We start from the raw sequence: 16,220 nt of genomic DNA on the forward strand, positions 1-16,220 counted from the left end.
TTGAATAATCAATGCCAGAAAAGAAAGGGATGTGGTATATGTCAACCATATGTCAACGAAGAAATGACAAAAAAATGCCATAAATCAAATGTGCACGAACCATGTGCGTCAAATGCAGATCCTATATTAGCATGAACTGTATTTGATAAAGTTATGTACATTCAAGGTTTGCAGTTTTGTTGAAAATAATTTATGTTTATTACTTTAGCTTCACATTTCAGTTGTTTGTACTAATACCACGGCACATAAAACAATCGGCACGCCAACTCTACTCAGATTCCATTGTTTAGAATTTCTATAAAATTTGACCTTGTCGGCGCCATTATGGTTTCCTAGTCAGGGCCGGATTAAAACGTATTAAAAAATTTCTCAGAAAATACGACAGGGTCGTATTAAAAAAATACTGTAATTGACTGTAACTGAATCTTATTTAAACAATACTTTTGTCCAAACAAATGAATCGTTAACCGCGCATACTTCTCGAAAAGTAATAATGAAAAAAATCAATTAAATATTTCACTGTAGAGAATAGACAATTAAAATTAAAAAACATGCAACTAACAAAAACATGCCAGGAGTTACAAACAAGAATTAAAAAAATACCAATAAAATATTTATTGAACAATATAAAGAGGCTACGTACAAATTATGCCCATCAATGGGCGTTATAATATAACATATTAATATTCAAATTATATATTAATATTCAAATTTCACAAATTAATAAATCCACAATTTTTTTTGAGAAACTTCTATTTTTTTCATGGCAGGAAACAAAGTAGGTACCATTGTATTTTATACGGTTACAAAGTGAATTGGTAAACATTTTAAATTCAAAGTGAACAAAACACAACCTGTACTTGTGGGCCTTATTTATATCTTCAATCAAGTCTTCTCCGTTAGCTGCAATTGCCCATGTTCTTGCCCTAAAAATGTATTGTTAACTTATTTTCGATATACTCATTTTATTTATTTTTATAATTTTATTTAAATTAATAATATAATTATTTTTAAATTTAATGTTGAATGTCTAGATACAACACTAAATTTTACTAAATATTTAACATTTTAATCTTGCTAATATTTTATATACATATAGGGTGAGTCTTGAATAAGTGCAAATATTTTCAGGGGTGGTATATTTCGACCCCAGGAACACGTTTATGAGTTTTTTTCGCTAAAAAAAGATATTGAAAATCATGCATTTTCTTTTAACTTCCCTGTATATTTTTCGAAAACTTTTTAGAACTGCCTGTTCACCGCAAATTTTCCCACGGTATAATTTCTTAATCTCTGATATTACCATAGTTACGGCTTTACTCTATGGTTGCGGCACTAAAAGGGATGCAAATACAGAAAAAATCCGGTGGCTCTCAACTCAAGATTTAAAAAAAAACATTTTTTTTTTAAACTTAAATAACTCGGTTATTTTGGATTTATTTGAGAAAGTAAGGAGAAAATATGTTTCTTTTATCGAGATCTGCCAGCCCTGAAAATATTTGCACTTATTTAAGACTCACCCTGTATATAAGTTTGTTAACATTTAATATAGATGCTGAACTTGTATATTTTTAATTAGATCTTTCTATTTAGCTGAATGTCCTAATATGTATACTACTGTTTTTTTAACTAAAATATGTTAAAATAATGAATCACATATGTATATATCAAAGACATTATAAATATAGACCGAACATCTCATTCATAAATACTCGTTGGTAGTGTATCAAACATTCCAATGTGTCAAACAAGGACAACTAAAATAGGCGCATTTGGATTGTTCTAATGGCCAGTGGCGTATCGTTTTTTGGAACGAATTTAATTAGTAAAGTAAAAGTAAAGTAATTAGTAAAATGTTTACTCCATATTAATATACTACATTAACACTTTTTCGTCAGATGAGTTTTGTTATAAGGTCTAATATAATAATATAATTAATATCCCACATATACTTATGTTGAAACATTAATAGGTAGTTTTCGAAAATCGCTCCAACGTCGATTTTCAATTTAAACTTTCAGTTAATTCTATATAAACTTTCAATTACTTTTGAATATTTACAGGGTGACTCAGGTTTCCGAAACAGTTCTATATTAGGTTTGTGGTTGGTGACTTTTCTTTCAATTTTTTTTTCAGAATATGGAGGCAATTGTAAAGCACATTTTAGACATTTTTGTAAACATAGGTGGCCGGAACATATTTTCAAACTAAAGTTGTAGATTTGCCATTAAATTTCCATTCCAGAAATACCTAGGGTTGCCACCTGTCCTTTTTTGAAAAGGACAGTCCTTTTTTGGAATAACTTGTCCTTTTGACTTTTTTTGACTTAAAAAGTAATTTTTATTTACGTATTTTCCCTGAGAAAATTATCTACAGCAAACAGAAATATTATTTTCGTCCAAATTTAATTAGAGATGTTATAAAACTTATAAATAATTTTTTCTTGTTTAGAATAGGCAACATTATTTAGAACTTCCCGTTTAATCTCAAATGATAATTTAGGTTTTAGTTTTACCTTTTTTGATCTTAAAAAGAACTTTTTAAAATTAGTAATTAGTAACGATTTAGTTAGTTCGCAGTCGATAGCTTCCTGTAAAGTACTATATAATAGTTGTTTAATCTTGTATTATTAATAACTTCCTATACCTAAAACCAATATTTAATGAGAAAATTGTGTTTTTGAAAATATAAGACAAGATTTGACTTTCGGTCTTCTTCTTGTATTATGATGGCTCTGATACGAGAGGCAATTACCTTTTTAGTTTCTCAACAGAAGGCATTTATCATTAAAAGTATCAAATCTGTGTGCTACAGTATGGGATTTCTGTCGCATAATAATGAATATTACGTTTATTTACAAATCCATTACTTTTAAAGGTAGCTTCATCAGACAATCAAATTTTAATTAAATGTCCCAATCTTCATGAACTGTATTAAGCATATATGTATTGCGGTTTGAATCGCCCCCAGAATCACCTTGTATGTTGACAAAAATATTTTGAAAATGTGCGTTACAATGGCCCCCATCTTATGTAAAAAATTGAAATAAAAATTACAAACCTAAAATGTAATAGGTAAAAAGCTTTTTTGGAGTCCTGGGTCATTCTGTATATAGGTATGTATAAAACTAGTAGCCTAAGAATTATTTACAGTTCGTCCCATTCTAAAAAAAAGGTAAACACACCGTACAAATAACTCTAGGAAGAGGTATTTGTACGGTGGTAAAAAATTGTTTAAACGAGGCCGAAGGGGCAGATATAAAAATGCAATAAAATGTAAAAAAGGGCGGGTAAACACCTTTGTTTATTTGTTGAGCAAAATTTCTTTAGAATATCGTATATAATGACCAAAATATTATGCAATTTTAACAAAAAAAAGTCACTTTCTGGCTTATAATAAAGTTTCAAATGCAACGTTTATATTCAAATTTGTTATTATCTACAACAGTTAAGTAGTAATTGAGACGAATTATAATTCAATTACCGGCTACTACGTTCTTGTTTTAATAGCTCAAAATTCAACAAATATAATTAGAAATTATTTTAATTGTGAGAGGCTCCCTTGTGGGACGCCTATGTACGGCGATTACGGCGCGCGCGGAAACAATACCTACCTGTGAAAAGACAAATTCGGGTAATTTGAGCTTATTTTTCCACACATTTGACACTGTCGTACCATATTGAAAATTCGCAGATTCAAAAGTACGTTAAACAAAAGCAAAAACTACTGAAAAACACTGAAAAGTTCACTTCGGACTTGATTCCGACTTCAAACACACCGTAAGCTAAACGTAGTACGCTATAACGGACCAAGGGCCGTCGCGAGGGCTGGTGGGACGGACGGCTCATTTCATTCTGGAAGACTAGCAGCGACTTTGCCAATAGTTCTAGACGTTTCAGCACATTTAACAGTAAACATGTCCTTTAATAGTAACGCATATATCGTCTGGTTAATAACATATTATTACGCATGCTTCTTTAAAAATAAACTATTAATTTAATTAAGAAATTGAGATTTATTGATATCCGGTGAAGGTTTTAAATTCACCTTTTCTGCAAATCAAACTAAGTAGATAGGCGCAAATTTGAGATGTGGCAATGTCGCCTTCTCTATCTCAGTTGGTTTTTACAGTACGTAGTCAACCTCCGATTGTTTGATCGGGTTAAAATGCAAAATGTGATATCTGTTCTTCCTAAATCTATGGTATATATATACCTAATCTGATCTCTAGGAAACAGAAAGAAACTTTTATTGCAGTTTAGTCCTCTACTCGGGCAGTTTTTTGCTGCACAACTTCGCCTAGGCATTTTAAAAACACATAAAAATTAACGATTTAAAAATGTTCAGAAAAACAAAAATAAATTATATAACACAAGAAACGAAAATAAACTAGAAAAACCAAATATATAACACAATAAACAAAAATAAAACAACAACTATAAAATATAACTCAAGAAATAAACAAAATAAATTAATCCGTACGCTACTGACTCGAATCAGCCGAAAGTGTGCGCAGTCGATGAAAGAAACTACGACACTGGTTACTTTCTGTTGATGGAAACCCTAATGGCGGCGAGCGCGACGGTATGCGCGTAGCGTTCCCGCCAAAGAGAGTTAGCCTGCCGTGTGATTTATATGCCGTGCTAATACGGTAAAATCATAAAATATATGTTTTTAATTTGTATGGGTTTCTTAGCCAAGTTATATTTATGTTGTCAAAAATTACTAAAAAAATGCGTTTTAATTGATTTTTGTGTCCGTTCTTATTAATTTGTTGAAAATTAATTAAATTGTTTGTTCACAAGTTTGAATATATTGTAAACAGTGTTAAAATAACAAGCTTTTTATAAAATCGTGGGACCCCAGTACGCCATAAGCGGTACGAAAATTCATCACGCCAGTTGAGGGTTAATACAGTTGAAGTAAAACGGACCGTTTTTTAATAAAAGTTTTGCATAAAAATTTAGTGAAAGAACGTTTTGACTGAATAGATTAAACTAACATGTGTAGACTGGGTAGACGCGCAAACGTTATTTGTAGACAGGGCTTAAGTGTTTATGTTCTAAGAATATTAAAATAAAAAAAAAACTTTTTTAAAAAAATCATTTTATATTAGAAAAATATATAAATATAAAAAATAATAGTAAAGAATATTAATTTGATTTAAGAAATTTTTCTTTTTTTAGTTAAAATATATCTAATTTTACGTAAATAGGCTGCTATTCTAAAGCTACATCTTAAAAATCGTATACACAAAAAAACAGTCAAAGAAAGTAGAGTAAAACATAAAATAAATATTAATCCAAAAATATCGAGTAAATAAAACTGATAAAACGGTGTATTGATCTCAGCCTTATTAATCATATGATCCACTTCACCTTTGTGCCTGATAACGTACTCCGTCCACCATATTGCTTTGTCTATCCCGTTCATTGGCTGATCCATCCACAATTCATTCAATCTCTTCATGTTATCGACATACGTCTGGTTAGACATAACTTCTAAAATGGCGTTTTTAAACTCTTTGGGATCCAGTCTTGGCTTGATGGAGACTCTTTTCAAAACGCCTTTGAGTTGTAGTCGTTTCACGTTGCTCTCCTGGTCTGCGTAGACAGGAATACCGACTAGAGGCACTGAGAAGAAGATTGCTTCTTCTAGACTCTGGACTCCACCTTGATTGATAAAAAGTTTTACATTTGGATGACCTAAAATAAATGATATGAATGAAATAAAACAAGTCACAATAATAAGTAGTCACAATTTTTTATTATTACTAATTGTGAATTTTAAAGACACAAAAGATGTATTCATCGTTTGACTACAAAAATTATACTAAACTTTATTAAGTTAATGTTCGGTGATTATACTAGAATTATATACCCTGTCGGCAATAAAGAGTCTTGGGTGGGTATTAAGCTGCGTATAAATATGTCGAGACGAGTGCGAGAGACACCCGAGACGAGTCAACCTCAAGCGGATTTGAGGCTGACTCGTCATATTGGGACGGGGTCTGAGCTTCGAGCCGAGCCTATGCCCAGCCGGACGACGTTGTCTCCGTTTTTTCCGGAGCCTTTGGCGAACCATCAAAAGGGTTCAGAACCGGAAATCCGGTACCAAAAGTATTGGGAATGGTTCTGTTTATTTGCATCACCCATCTTTCTGAGAAGAATAATAATGTTGATGGTATTTTTCGTACCTTAAATTCTTTAGGCATAGCCGTAGAATAAGGGTAAAAATAATATTTTATACAATTTGTCGAATATACATATACATATAACCATATTAAATGTATGTTCACAACAATAAGTAGTGACACTACATTATTGTTGTTACTTCTGAAGTTCTTTTGAAGTTCCTATAATTTTTATTAGCAATTATTGAAGTTTAAAGATATTATTTTATTATTTAATATAATGTTGCTAAATGGTATCAGTTATATTTATGTTAGATTTTTATCGGTATTTGCAATTTTAATTTAAAAATATAGTTTTTTTTTCTCAAATTTAGTTAAATTGATTTATGTTGTTTGATGTAAATTTTAAGTTACCCATATTTTTTTCTTTGCTTGTGTTCATGTTAATTTTGTCATAACTGATTACTTAATAATTTGATATTTAAAACTCAATTTTTTATCAGTTTTACTTCTGAAAACCATTCCTTGCTTGCTGATTGACGAACTGCACAATCATTGAACAAAAATTTGCTGGTACCGACAAGACCGGGAAATCCCGGCTCCTTAGAGGCATTGTACCGAAATTCCCGGTTCCGAAAAACAGCTCCGGTTCCAGAATCCCTAATTAATACTCCTAATTAGGGCTCAGAACCGGGAAATTCCTGATTTGAAAGTACCAGGAATTCACAGATCTTTTTGGCCATCACAGAACCTGGTTTCGAAATTAATTCCCGGTTCATTCAGGCCTCGATAACAATACTTAACAATTTTGTTAGGTGATTTAGTCCTTTAATACTTTCTAGCGGTCGAAATCAAACTCTCCTTAATAAGAAATGATCGTATTTCTTATTGTTCTTGCTTCTTTTTCCTTTTAAAATTCCTATAATTTTTATTAGCATTTATTGAAGTGATATATGTATATATTTATGAAATATGTTATGCTTTAATAGATATTTGCATTTTTAATTTAAAAATATAGTTTTTTTTTCTCAAATTTAGTTAAATTGGTTTATGTTGTTTGACGCTTGTGTTCATGTTAATTTTCTCATGGCTGATTAAATAATAATTTGATATATTCATTAAAAATCTAAATGTTTTATCAATTTTACTTTGGAAAACTATCACTTGCTTTCTAGTTGATAAACTGCACCATCATTAAACAAAAAATAGTTAGTACCGAAAATAACGGGAAATCCCGATCCCTAAGAGGCGCGGTACCGAAATTCCCGGTTCCAGAAACCCTAATATCGACTGTTCTCTTCGTACACACTAAATATCCCTTATGGGACTTTATTTGAAATAGTGGTCACAAAAGTTGGAAGAACAAGGGTTCACCAAATAACCACAGTGGCGCTAATGACGCATAAATCAAAAGATAAAAGAAAATAAAAGTAAAAAACCGAACATTACCCAAAAAAGCTTTGTTTTTATTTTTTAGAGTATAAAACAATTATTTTTATATATTAGAGGCCCAGTCTATAGCTGCTGAATAAAAATCGATAATTTATTTCATGTGAAAATAAAATTTGTATTTTTTTGAAACCCGCGCCTTCACGTCAAATATTTATCTCTTATGAATAATTTCCTGTTCTAAAAATGTTCAGCGCATATTTTAAATTTTAAGATTTTGCCACAGCAGCACCATCTTAAGTCTTCCCTTTTTTATGACCATTTTTAATGTACGAAGATATTTCCCCTCACCTCTACACTCCATAGTACACACGAAAATGGGTACCCAAAGTCAGGCACTGCCGACCGTGAATAAAAATTATAGTTATCTGGATCAGGCCTGTATTTACAGTTTACAGCGCTTTCAGATGGAGCGGAACGTCTGTCGTGTTTTTTCAAGACAGCCGTCGGACGAAATCATCCGGACGGAGCATACGCGACCCATTTGATATTGTTCATATAAACTCATGGCACTTGCTCGAAGTCGCGGACGGTCCGCTTTATCTGAAAGCGCTGTTACTCACACTATTCCATGATTTGTAGCCAAACGATGTATAAGCCAAATGATTAGATTTATTGAAATTGAGTGGGATCGTTCAAGAACTCCAAAAGCTACAATTTAAAGTTATTTTTATATAGTACAGATGTCCCAAATCTGTAAGAATGTTAAAGTTGCTACGACTAATAAAACATATTTAACATATTTGAAGAATTAAGGACAACTTGAGATGATAAGAACTGAGATGAGAATATTTTATTTCTTACGTAGAATATCCTGTTGAAACAGCCAATCATAAATTTTAACATTGTGCGGAATTATGCGGTTTTCTCGATTATTAAACTTCCACATAACTTTATAAGGAAGCTGACTTAAGACTTCTAAAAAGCTTGTCACTGTTTCTTCTCCCAAATCCTCGCATTTAACGTTGCTTCCTAGACTAAATAGTATAGCACCGTTTTTAGCAGAATCCAGAAATTCCTGTACATCCTAAAATATACAAAAAATTCTGGAACTTAAACATATTAAAGATATTCATTAAGTAAGGTTTAATAGAAAAAATTATGAACGTTTCTATAATTCTTACCTGAGGAAGTTTATTTGGATCCTGTATAGTCATACCACCAACGACAATCGTTCTGGGTGAATATGGACGTGGAATAAGTAAAATTGGATTCACACATAAGAATAGTAAACTAGGTTTTGAAGTAAGAGATTCTATAGAGACAGACATGTTCCCAAAATGTTTGTCTATAACTCCTTGTCTTCTTAATGTGTATTGAGACTTTATGTAGTCAAAGATCCAACTTAATAATGTGGAAATTAGTCTTTCCTTGAAGTTAAGTTGGCCGACAAAAGGTATATATACTTCTGGATAAACCTTAAAAATATTATTTCAGTTTATACCAGTTGCTAACCATAATTAGGTAGAAGATTGTTTAATTTGATTAAAACAGATCAATTTGCTAACACAAAACGTAGGCGAAAGTACCTATAGCGTATCGACTCTAATCATCTCATCTAAAAAATCTTACTAATATCTTAGTTTATAATTGTGATTAGTAATCCCTAAGATTTTTTTTCAAGTAGCACAAGTGCTTGAAGAATTTAATACATATCAATAAGTATCTAATTTTTTTGATGATTTATAGTAAGTCATTTTGTATGGCTTGAGGGAATATAATTGAAGATGCGTATTTTTCTGAAACTAGAAATTATTTCCTTTCATTTGTGGTTTCCTTTCATTCAAAGGTGATTTGAACCTTGCTTCTGAATAGATCTTCTCTTCCGTTTCAAAAATACCATAATGACATATACTATACCGAGTGATTTTTGGAACGGAAGAGAAGATCTTTTCAGAAGCAAGGTAAAAAACATCACCTTTTGAAATGAAAGGAAATAATTATATAATTAAGACAGACTTTGGTACTAATTTGGTATTTTTGGTTCTAATTTGGTATTTTTTTGGAAATAATTGGGTATTTTTGGTACTTTTTTCCCAAAATTGGTATTTATTGTACACCATTTTTGGCAGCGGTTTGCCCCTCGCCTAAACCGTATACGTTTTGCACAAAAGTTAATATAATAGCAACGATTATACAACTCCATGTATATTTTTCCTATATAGAAGGATGGGATTAATAAGTGATAATTATTTAAGTGATTATTGTTTGGTGGCCATATTGTAATTGTCATTTTTGAAATATTAATTCCGAAGTGATTTCTGTCAGTTCCACAAAATATCCCGTCAATTCTTATTACAAAATGGCAAAATGTTTAAGATAAGAAGGATATATGTACTTTATTTCGTTGTATAATCTTTTGAATACAACTCAATGTTTCGGGATTACCCTCGGGATTACCTAATACTTTTACCTAACGAGTCGTAGTGTTGCCGGGTAACGCATCTCGTGTCAGGTAAAAGTATTATTAGGTAATCCCGAAACATCTTGTGGTATTACATTCGATAATAGAATATTCTTTCTAACAAAATTTGCAACCTTGTTTGATATATACAGGGCGAGTCAAAAATAAATGTTTGATTTGGTTTGATTTGGTTTTGTTTAATTCTTTTTTTTTATTAAGCACTTCCTATACCTAATATCGATATTTAATGAGAAAATTGTTTTTTTGAAAGGTTTAATCTTTTTGTTTTATTAGGCACTTTCTGTACCTAAAATCGATATTTAGTGAGAAAATTGTGTTTTTTGGAAGTATAAGACGATCTGACTTTCGACCTTTCAATAAATGGCGTTTATCATTAAAACTCTCATAGCTATCTACAACAAAGTATAAAAACCTTTTAATTAACTCAATAATCAATTTTTGATGTGACAAATTAATAAATTTTATTTATTGTATTGGAACAGCTGAAAGTATCTATTTTAGCAAGAAACATTTACCATCAAAGATATGCATTAAGGACACCACAAGTATCCGTATTTAAGAAATGAAAACGAAAAAAAAAAGTCTGATAGTACCGGCAATGTGGATTATACGAAAAAATGTTAGATTTATAAAAGAAGTATCAAGTGAGTATGCTGAATGTATTATTATTATTAGAGGATGAAAATCCTAATGCTTCCTCTCGAGAACTATCGGCTCAAGCGGACGTTTCTCAGAGTAATGTTAATAGCATTATATAATAATAATAATAATAATAGCTCCCGTATATAACGTTTAACGGCTTGGGAGTAGCAAGGTACAGCTTGCCATGCTAGAGGCGTTCGGTATACAAGGAAGGTAATGTGGCTAGCACTACGCTTCAGCCGCCTATTATTACCTCAGGATTGTGAATCCCAAGTACTCATTTAAGGCTGAGTCGACCTAGGTACCCAAACTATTTTTGTTTTATTAAAAATAGTGGGCTGATGAAATGCCGGCTGTACGAGAGCTGTACCTCTACGCAAGCCACCAGGCACCTTAATAGATAATAATAATAGAATTATAAAAACACATAAATATCATCTTTATCAATTGGAACTACATCAAAATCTAAATAACTTTACTAATAGAACGAATTTTGCAATGCATAACTTAATACAGTTCATAAAGATTGAGCATTTAACTAAAATCTTATTTTCCGATGAAGCTGCCTTTAAAAGTGGATTAGTAAATAGACGTAATATTTAATATTATCTGACAGATAGCCCACACTGTAGTAGATAGGTATGACACTATTAAAGATAAACGCCTACTATTGAAAGGACGAAAGTCAGATCTTGTCTTATATTTTCAAAAAAACAATTTTCTCATTAAATATCGATATTAGGTATAGGAAGTGCTTAATAAAACAAAAGAATTAAACAAAACCTTATCCGGTTATGATACAAAATACAGGGTGTTCCATTTAAAATAGTGAAGAAAAATACAACATTTATTTTTGACTCGCCCTGTATATATCAAACAAGGTTGCAAATTTTGTTAGAAAGAATTTTGAAGAAGACACTATTATCGAATGTAATACCACAAGATGTTTCGGGATTACCGAATAATACTTTTACCTGACACGAGATGCGTTACCCGGCAACACTACGACTCCGAAGGAGGAGTCGGTATCGCATTGAGTGTTAGGTAAAAGTATTAGGTAATCCCGAGGGTAATCCCGAAATATCGAGTTGTATTCAAAAGATTATACAACGAAATAAAGTACATATATCCTTCTTATCTTAAACATTTTGCCATTTTGTAATAAGAATTGACGGGATATTTTGTGGAACTGACAGAAATCACTTCGGAATTAATATTTCAAAAATGACAATTACAATATGGCCACCAAACAATAATCACTTAAATAATTATCACTTATTAATCCCATCCTTCTATATAGAAAAAATATACATGGAGTTGTATAATCGTTGCTATTATATTAACTTTTGTGCAAAACGTATACGGTTTAGGCGAGGGGCAAACCGCTGCCAAAAATGGTGTACAATAAATACCAATTTTGGGAAAAAAGTACCAAAAATACCCAATTATTTCCAAAAAAATACCAAATTAGAACCAAAAATACCAAATTAGTACCAAAGTCTGTCTTAAGCTTATGTTTAAAAATTTGTTTGCTGGCATTGATTCTGGCCTCGATTCTGGCTTATTCTCATCAGGTTCATTCTCGGGTTCATTTAGACAAACCATCATCGTTTCCTTAAGAGCTTTCGATATTTCTCCATTTTCCTTAAGAGTAGAATTTATTTTCTCTAATATCGAACTAAAGTTGGTTATAAGAGGTTGATTATACTGAAACTTTTCAATTTTTCTTTTATTCCTTTGCGAGCAGCTGTATTTTGTAGACTTCCAAATTGAATTATTGCTTGTTGACGGTAAGGTTGAAGCGGCAGCTGATAATGGTAGTAACGGGGTAACATCGGGGAGGTAATTATTATTGCTTGTGGATGGTATGGCTAAAGTGACGGCTGATAAGGGTAGTTCCGAGGCTCGTTTAGTTGGGGGGATAATTACGCAGTCTAGTATTTTTACATTAGGATTTCTTTGATTGCAGGGAGCTTCACATATTAGATTAGGCGGTACAATTTTGCTACATGAGGGTTTGCATGCCTCTGTAATTTCCTCGGTATTTTCCGTAGAAGGCTCGGTAGAAGGCTTTTTTAGAAATGAAGTTATTTTTGGTTGTGCCTCAGAGTTGGAAGTAAAATTGATGTGCTAAAAATAATGTTATTAAACAGACTATTGCAGTTTAGAGTGCTCCAGAGCTCATCACGAATTTTTGACTTTAACCATTGCTTTAGTATTTTAGAAACTATATTATTTTCTTGGGTATAATCAGTTTCCAAAACATGTAGAGTGGTATCTTCTGAAATACTTCCAGAACTAAATGATTTTATCAAAGCACCTTTAGATTCCAAATATTTTTTAGTATTAGCTTTAGATGTACTTGGGGCTAGAAATATAGATATTTTTCAATATTAGCTTTAGATGCAAATGGGCTAGAAAGGATGCAATCAGCTTCCCGGGCGTCGTCGCCACGTGCGTTTAATCCAGCGTTGCCAGATGTCCAACAAAATACCTGTTTAATACCAGTTTAATACCAAATAAAACCAGTTTATTACCAAATAATACCAGTTTATTACCGAATAATACCAAATTAGTACCAATAAATACCACCAGCGCAGCGGTTTGCCCCTTGGGTTTAGGCTACTCTTCCCTATACAGGGTGAGTCTTAAGTAAGTACAAATATTTTCAGGGGCGGTAGATTTCAATAACAAAAACATATTTTCTTCAAATAAGTCCAAAATAACGGAGATATTTTACTTTAAAAATTAAAAAAAATATATATTTTTCGCTTAAATTTTGAAAACCACTCGATCCTTTCTGGGTTTTCTTTCATGTAAATTTAATCTGCTACGTATGTCACCATATTATAAAGATATATGTATATTATGTTTTTTACCTAAAAATTAAAAAAAAAATCAAAAAATTCCAAATTTTCAAAAAAATGTTTTCGCGAAAAAACCTCATTGACTTGTTTAGGGTTGTATCGAAATATACTACCCCGAAAAATATTTGCACTTATTTAAGATTCACCCTGTATATTGTTCGAAAAAAATTAATACATACTTACAACAGGATTAGTAGGATTTTGAAACATTCTATGAACCTGAACAGTGCCTTCAAGCGACATCAGCGAGACAGTGGGAGCGTTAAAAATTTCTCCGAAAATTAACCATTCAGGAAAAATGCCTTCGACCATCACCAAATCGAACCGTTTATTCCTATCGTGAATTAAATCACGAACTTCGGGTAGTCCCAAATACAAATCCGTAGCTTCGTACATCATGTGCAACATTTGTTTCAAAAAAGTAAACGGATTGGTTTGGTCGATAATGATTTTCGACCAATTATATTTTTCTTTGATGAATTGGTAGCCAATGCTGAGATCGATCTCCGTTAGGTTGACTAATGAGGCGTTTCTTTGGGGATCTGTAGTTAAAACAGTAACGTGGTGTCCTAGAAGTATATAAAAAAGTAATAAAAAAAGGATTATAGTTGGTAAGTAAACATTTGAAATAAAACAATACAATAAAATTAACAAATTTACAAGACTTACCTTTTAAAGACAATTCTTGCCATAATTTCATATAAGCTAATTGATGGCTAAACGAAGCACTAGGTATAATTCCCAAAATGTTAGCGCCGTAAGAATGGCCAATGAAAAAACAGAGGATTAATTTCAAAATCGGTGAAATTTTCAGTAGCATGACTGTGTTCTGCGGATTAAGTGGATAATGTAAGTAAACTTGTAAATATTAATTTTGTTGTTTTTATATTATCTCTGGGATTATGTATTTGAAAAGATTGCCGTTTACAATCATATAAATCGGATCAGGAGAGACAATACAGTGTGTTAAATAAGATGGATTTTTTAATTTGTTATATTACACTAAAAATGGACATCATGGACATGTAGTTTGAAAACAGAGCAAATGTCAAAACGCAATTATTGAAATATAAAACGAATTTTCCAAAAAATAACTCTCAAAATAACTGTTGGTTAAAATCGAGGACAGCAGAAGCTACTATTGTAAAACACCCTCAATTAAATAATTTTGAAAATATAATCTGTCTAACGAAAGAATATATGACAGGAACAGTTAGTTGTTTATTGTATGTAACAGATTTTTGCTTTGGTATTATTGATTGTCAAAATTTTATTAGATTAAATTTTCTGTTATTTCTTTTCTCCAAGAATGTTAAGTATTTTATTCTAAAAAAAAACTGCTATTGTATATTTAAGCCCCGTTTACACTAGTGGTGGACAAAAACGTTAATTTTAAATAACAGTTGAAACTGCTGCTGTTATTTATATATAACAGCTTAAAATAACAGGTTTCTGTTATTTTTTGACTTTAATCTTAAACATCTAACAGAGCATACAGAAATCTTGAAGATCTTCATATTTATTTCCTAATAAAAAATAATGTTCTTAAAACATAAAATTTATAAACAAATCAGATTTCTAATCACCATTCACAATTTCTTGATATCGTTATTGCTGATAGGCAAGTATTGTCTTTGAAGGGTTTTTAAGACAATGAAATTACATAAATATATAAATTTTAAAAAATTAATTAAAATAAATAAGTAACTGAAACTTCATAACCAAGTAATAACTTACAGAACAAAACTAAAATGTAAATATAAATATATAAAAATAAGTTTGCAGAAAGCAAATTAGTAAAATAAATTTGCTCAAAACGATTCTAATAACAGAATATTAATCAAGACAATTTTCTTTAATTCAGTTATAAATTAATAATTATTTTAACTTACGATGCATTATTGATGCCAAAAAAATACTGGGAAATCCGACAAAACAAAATCACTTTCAAACTATTCAAATAAATTCAGACTGTCTACCTATACGTTTTAGAAAACGCAAAATACCCTTTAGTTACATTTTTTGCAAATATATGTATTAAAAATTAAATAATTAAATTCTAACGCCACCGTACACCGCGATCGCCCGACACGCCAAAAATCTATTAATTTCCAACTCCGCTTATCTCGACTGCCGCCCGTTATGCTCGTAACAGGTTAAAAACAATGTATCGAAAATAACTGCTTATTTTCTATACGTTATTCTCCAACCCGTTGCGAGCCCAACACGACCATCGACCGATGCAGCAACGTTCGCAGTAGCGCATTTCCCACTCCGCTGTATCTCGACTGCCGTCCGTTATCGATGGTTGTTGAAATAACTGAGATTTTTCATACCAGTTATTTTTTGGAATTGCTTCGAGCGGCATAGAATTTCGCAGAATTTCGAAAAAATAAAAAAGTTATAACGGTAAACCACTTTTGAGATGCACCCGGTATATTTATCAGGTATCGGATATACACATTCCTAGGAAAAGACTATGCATATAACATACATATTGGAAGTTTAAGTTCACTGTATTTAGTGAAGTTGAAAAGAAAATACATGGACTTTTACTACAAAATTGAATAATGGTTAAAATTTAATTTAAGATTAAATATCTGAAAACAATTTTGTAAAATTATTGTTTTGTGAAACTATGCAAAAATATCAGATTTTTAAACGTCGCTTATTCAAAATGCTGTAATATATCCACGAAACAGTA

General features: G+C 31.3%; 1 protein-coding gene across 1 annotated transcript; it reads right to left on the reverse strand.

Annotated features, from left to right (window-relative positions):
* Window positions 1–885: 885 nt before the first annotated feature.
* On the reverse strand, window positions 886–14,472 carry LOC115887738 (UDP-glucuronosyltransferase 2B9-like). Its single transcript, XM_030907213.1, has 6 exons — window positions 14,186–14,472; window positions 13,700–14,085; window positions 8,707–9,000; window positions 8,387–8,609; window positions 5,208–5,705; window positions 886–926 (listed from the first exon to the last, which is right to left on the reverse strand). Exons 1-6 carry the CDS (start codon window positions 14,334–14,336, stop codon window positions 886–888), a joined length of 1,593 nt encoding a protein of 530 aa, XP_030763073.1. The 5' UTR covers window positions 14,337–14,472.
* Between the last annotated feature and the right edge of the window lie 1,748 nt (window positions 14,473–16,220).

Source organism: Sitophilus oryzae, unplaced genomic scaffold, assembly GCF_002938485.1.
Source record: "Sitophilus oryzae breed Bouriz unplaced genomic scaffold, Soryzae_2.0 scaffold_614_pilon_pilon, whole genome shotgun sequence".
In the NCBI taxonomy this organism is placed as follows: Eukaryota; Metazoa; Arthropoda; class Insecta; order Coleoptera; family Curculionidae; genus Sitophilus; species Sitophilus oryzae.

What these genes read in the sequence shown, in the direction of transcription:
- LOC115887738 (XM_030907213.1), bottom strand. Translation starts at nt 14,336, where the DNA reads ATGCTACTGAAAATTTCACCGATTTTGAAATTAATCCTCTGTTTTTTC. An exon ending in ATCCAAATAAACTTCCTCAG is followed by an intron (nt 8,610 to 8,706) that starts GTAAGAATTATA and finishes TGTATATTTTAG; the next exon opens with GATGTACAGGAATTTCTGGA. An exon ending in TAGAATAGCAGCCTATTTAC is followed by an intron (nt 927 to 5,207) that starts GTAAAATTAGAT and finishes ATACATTTTTAG; the next exon opens with GGCAAGAACATGGGCAATTG.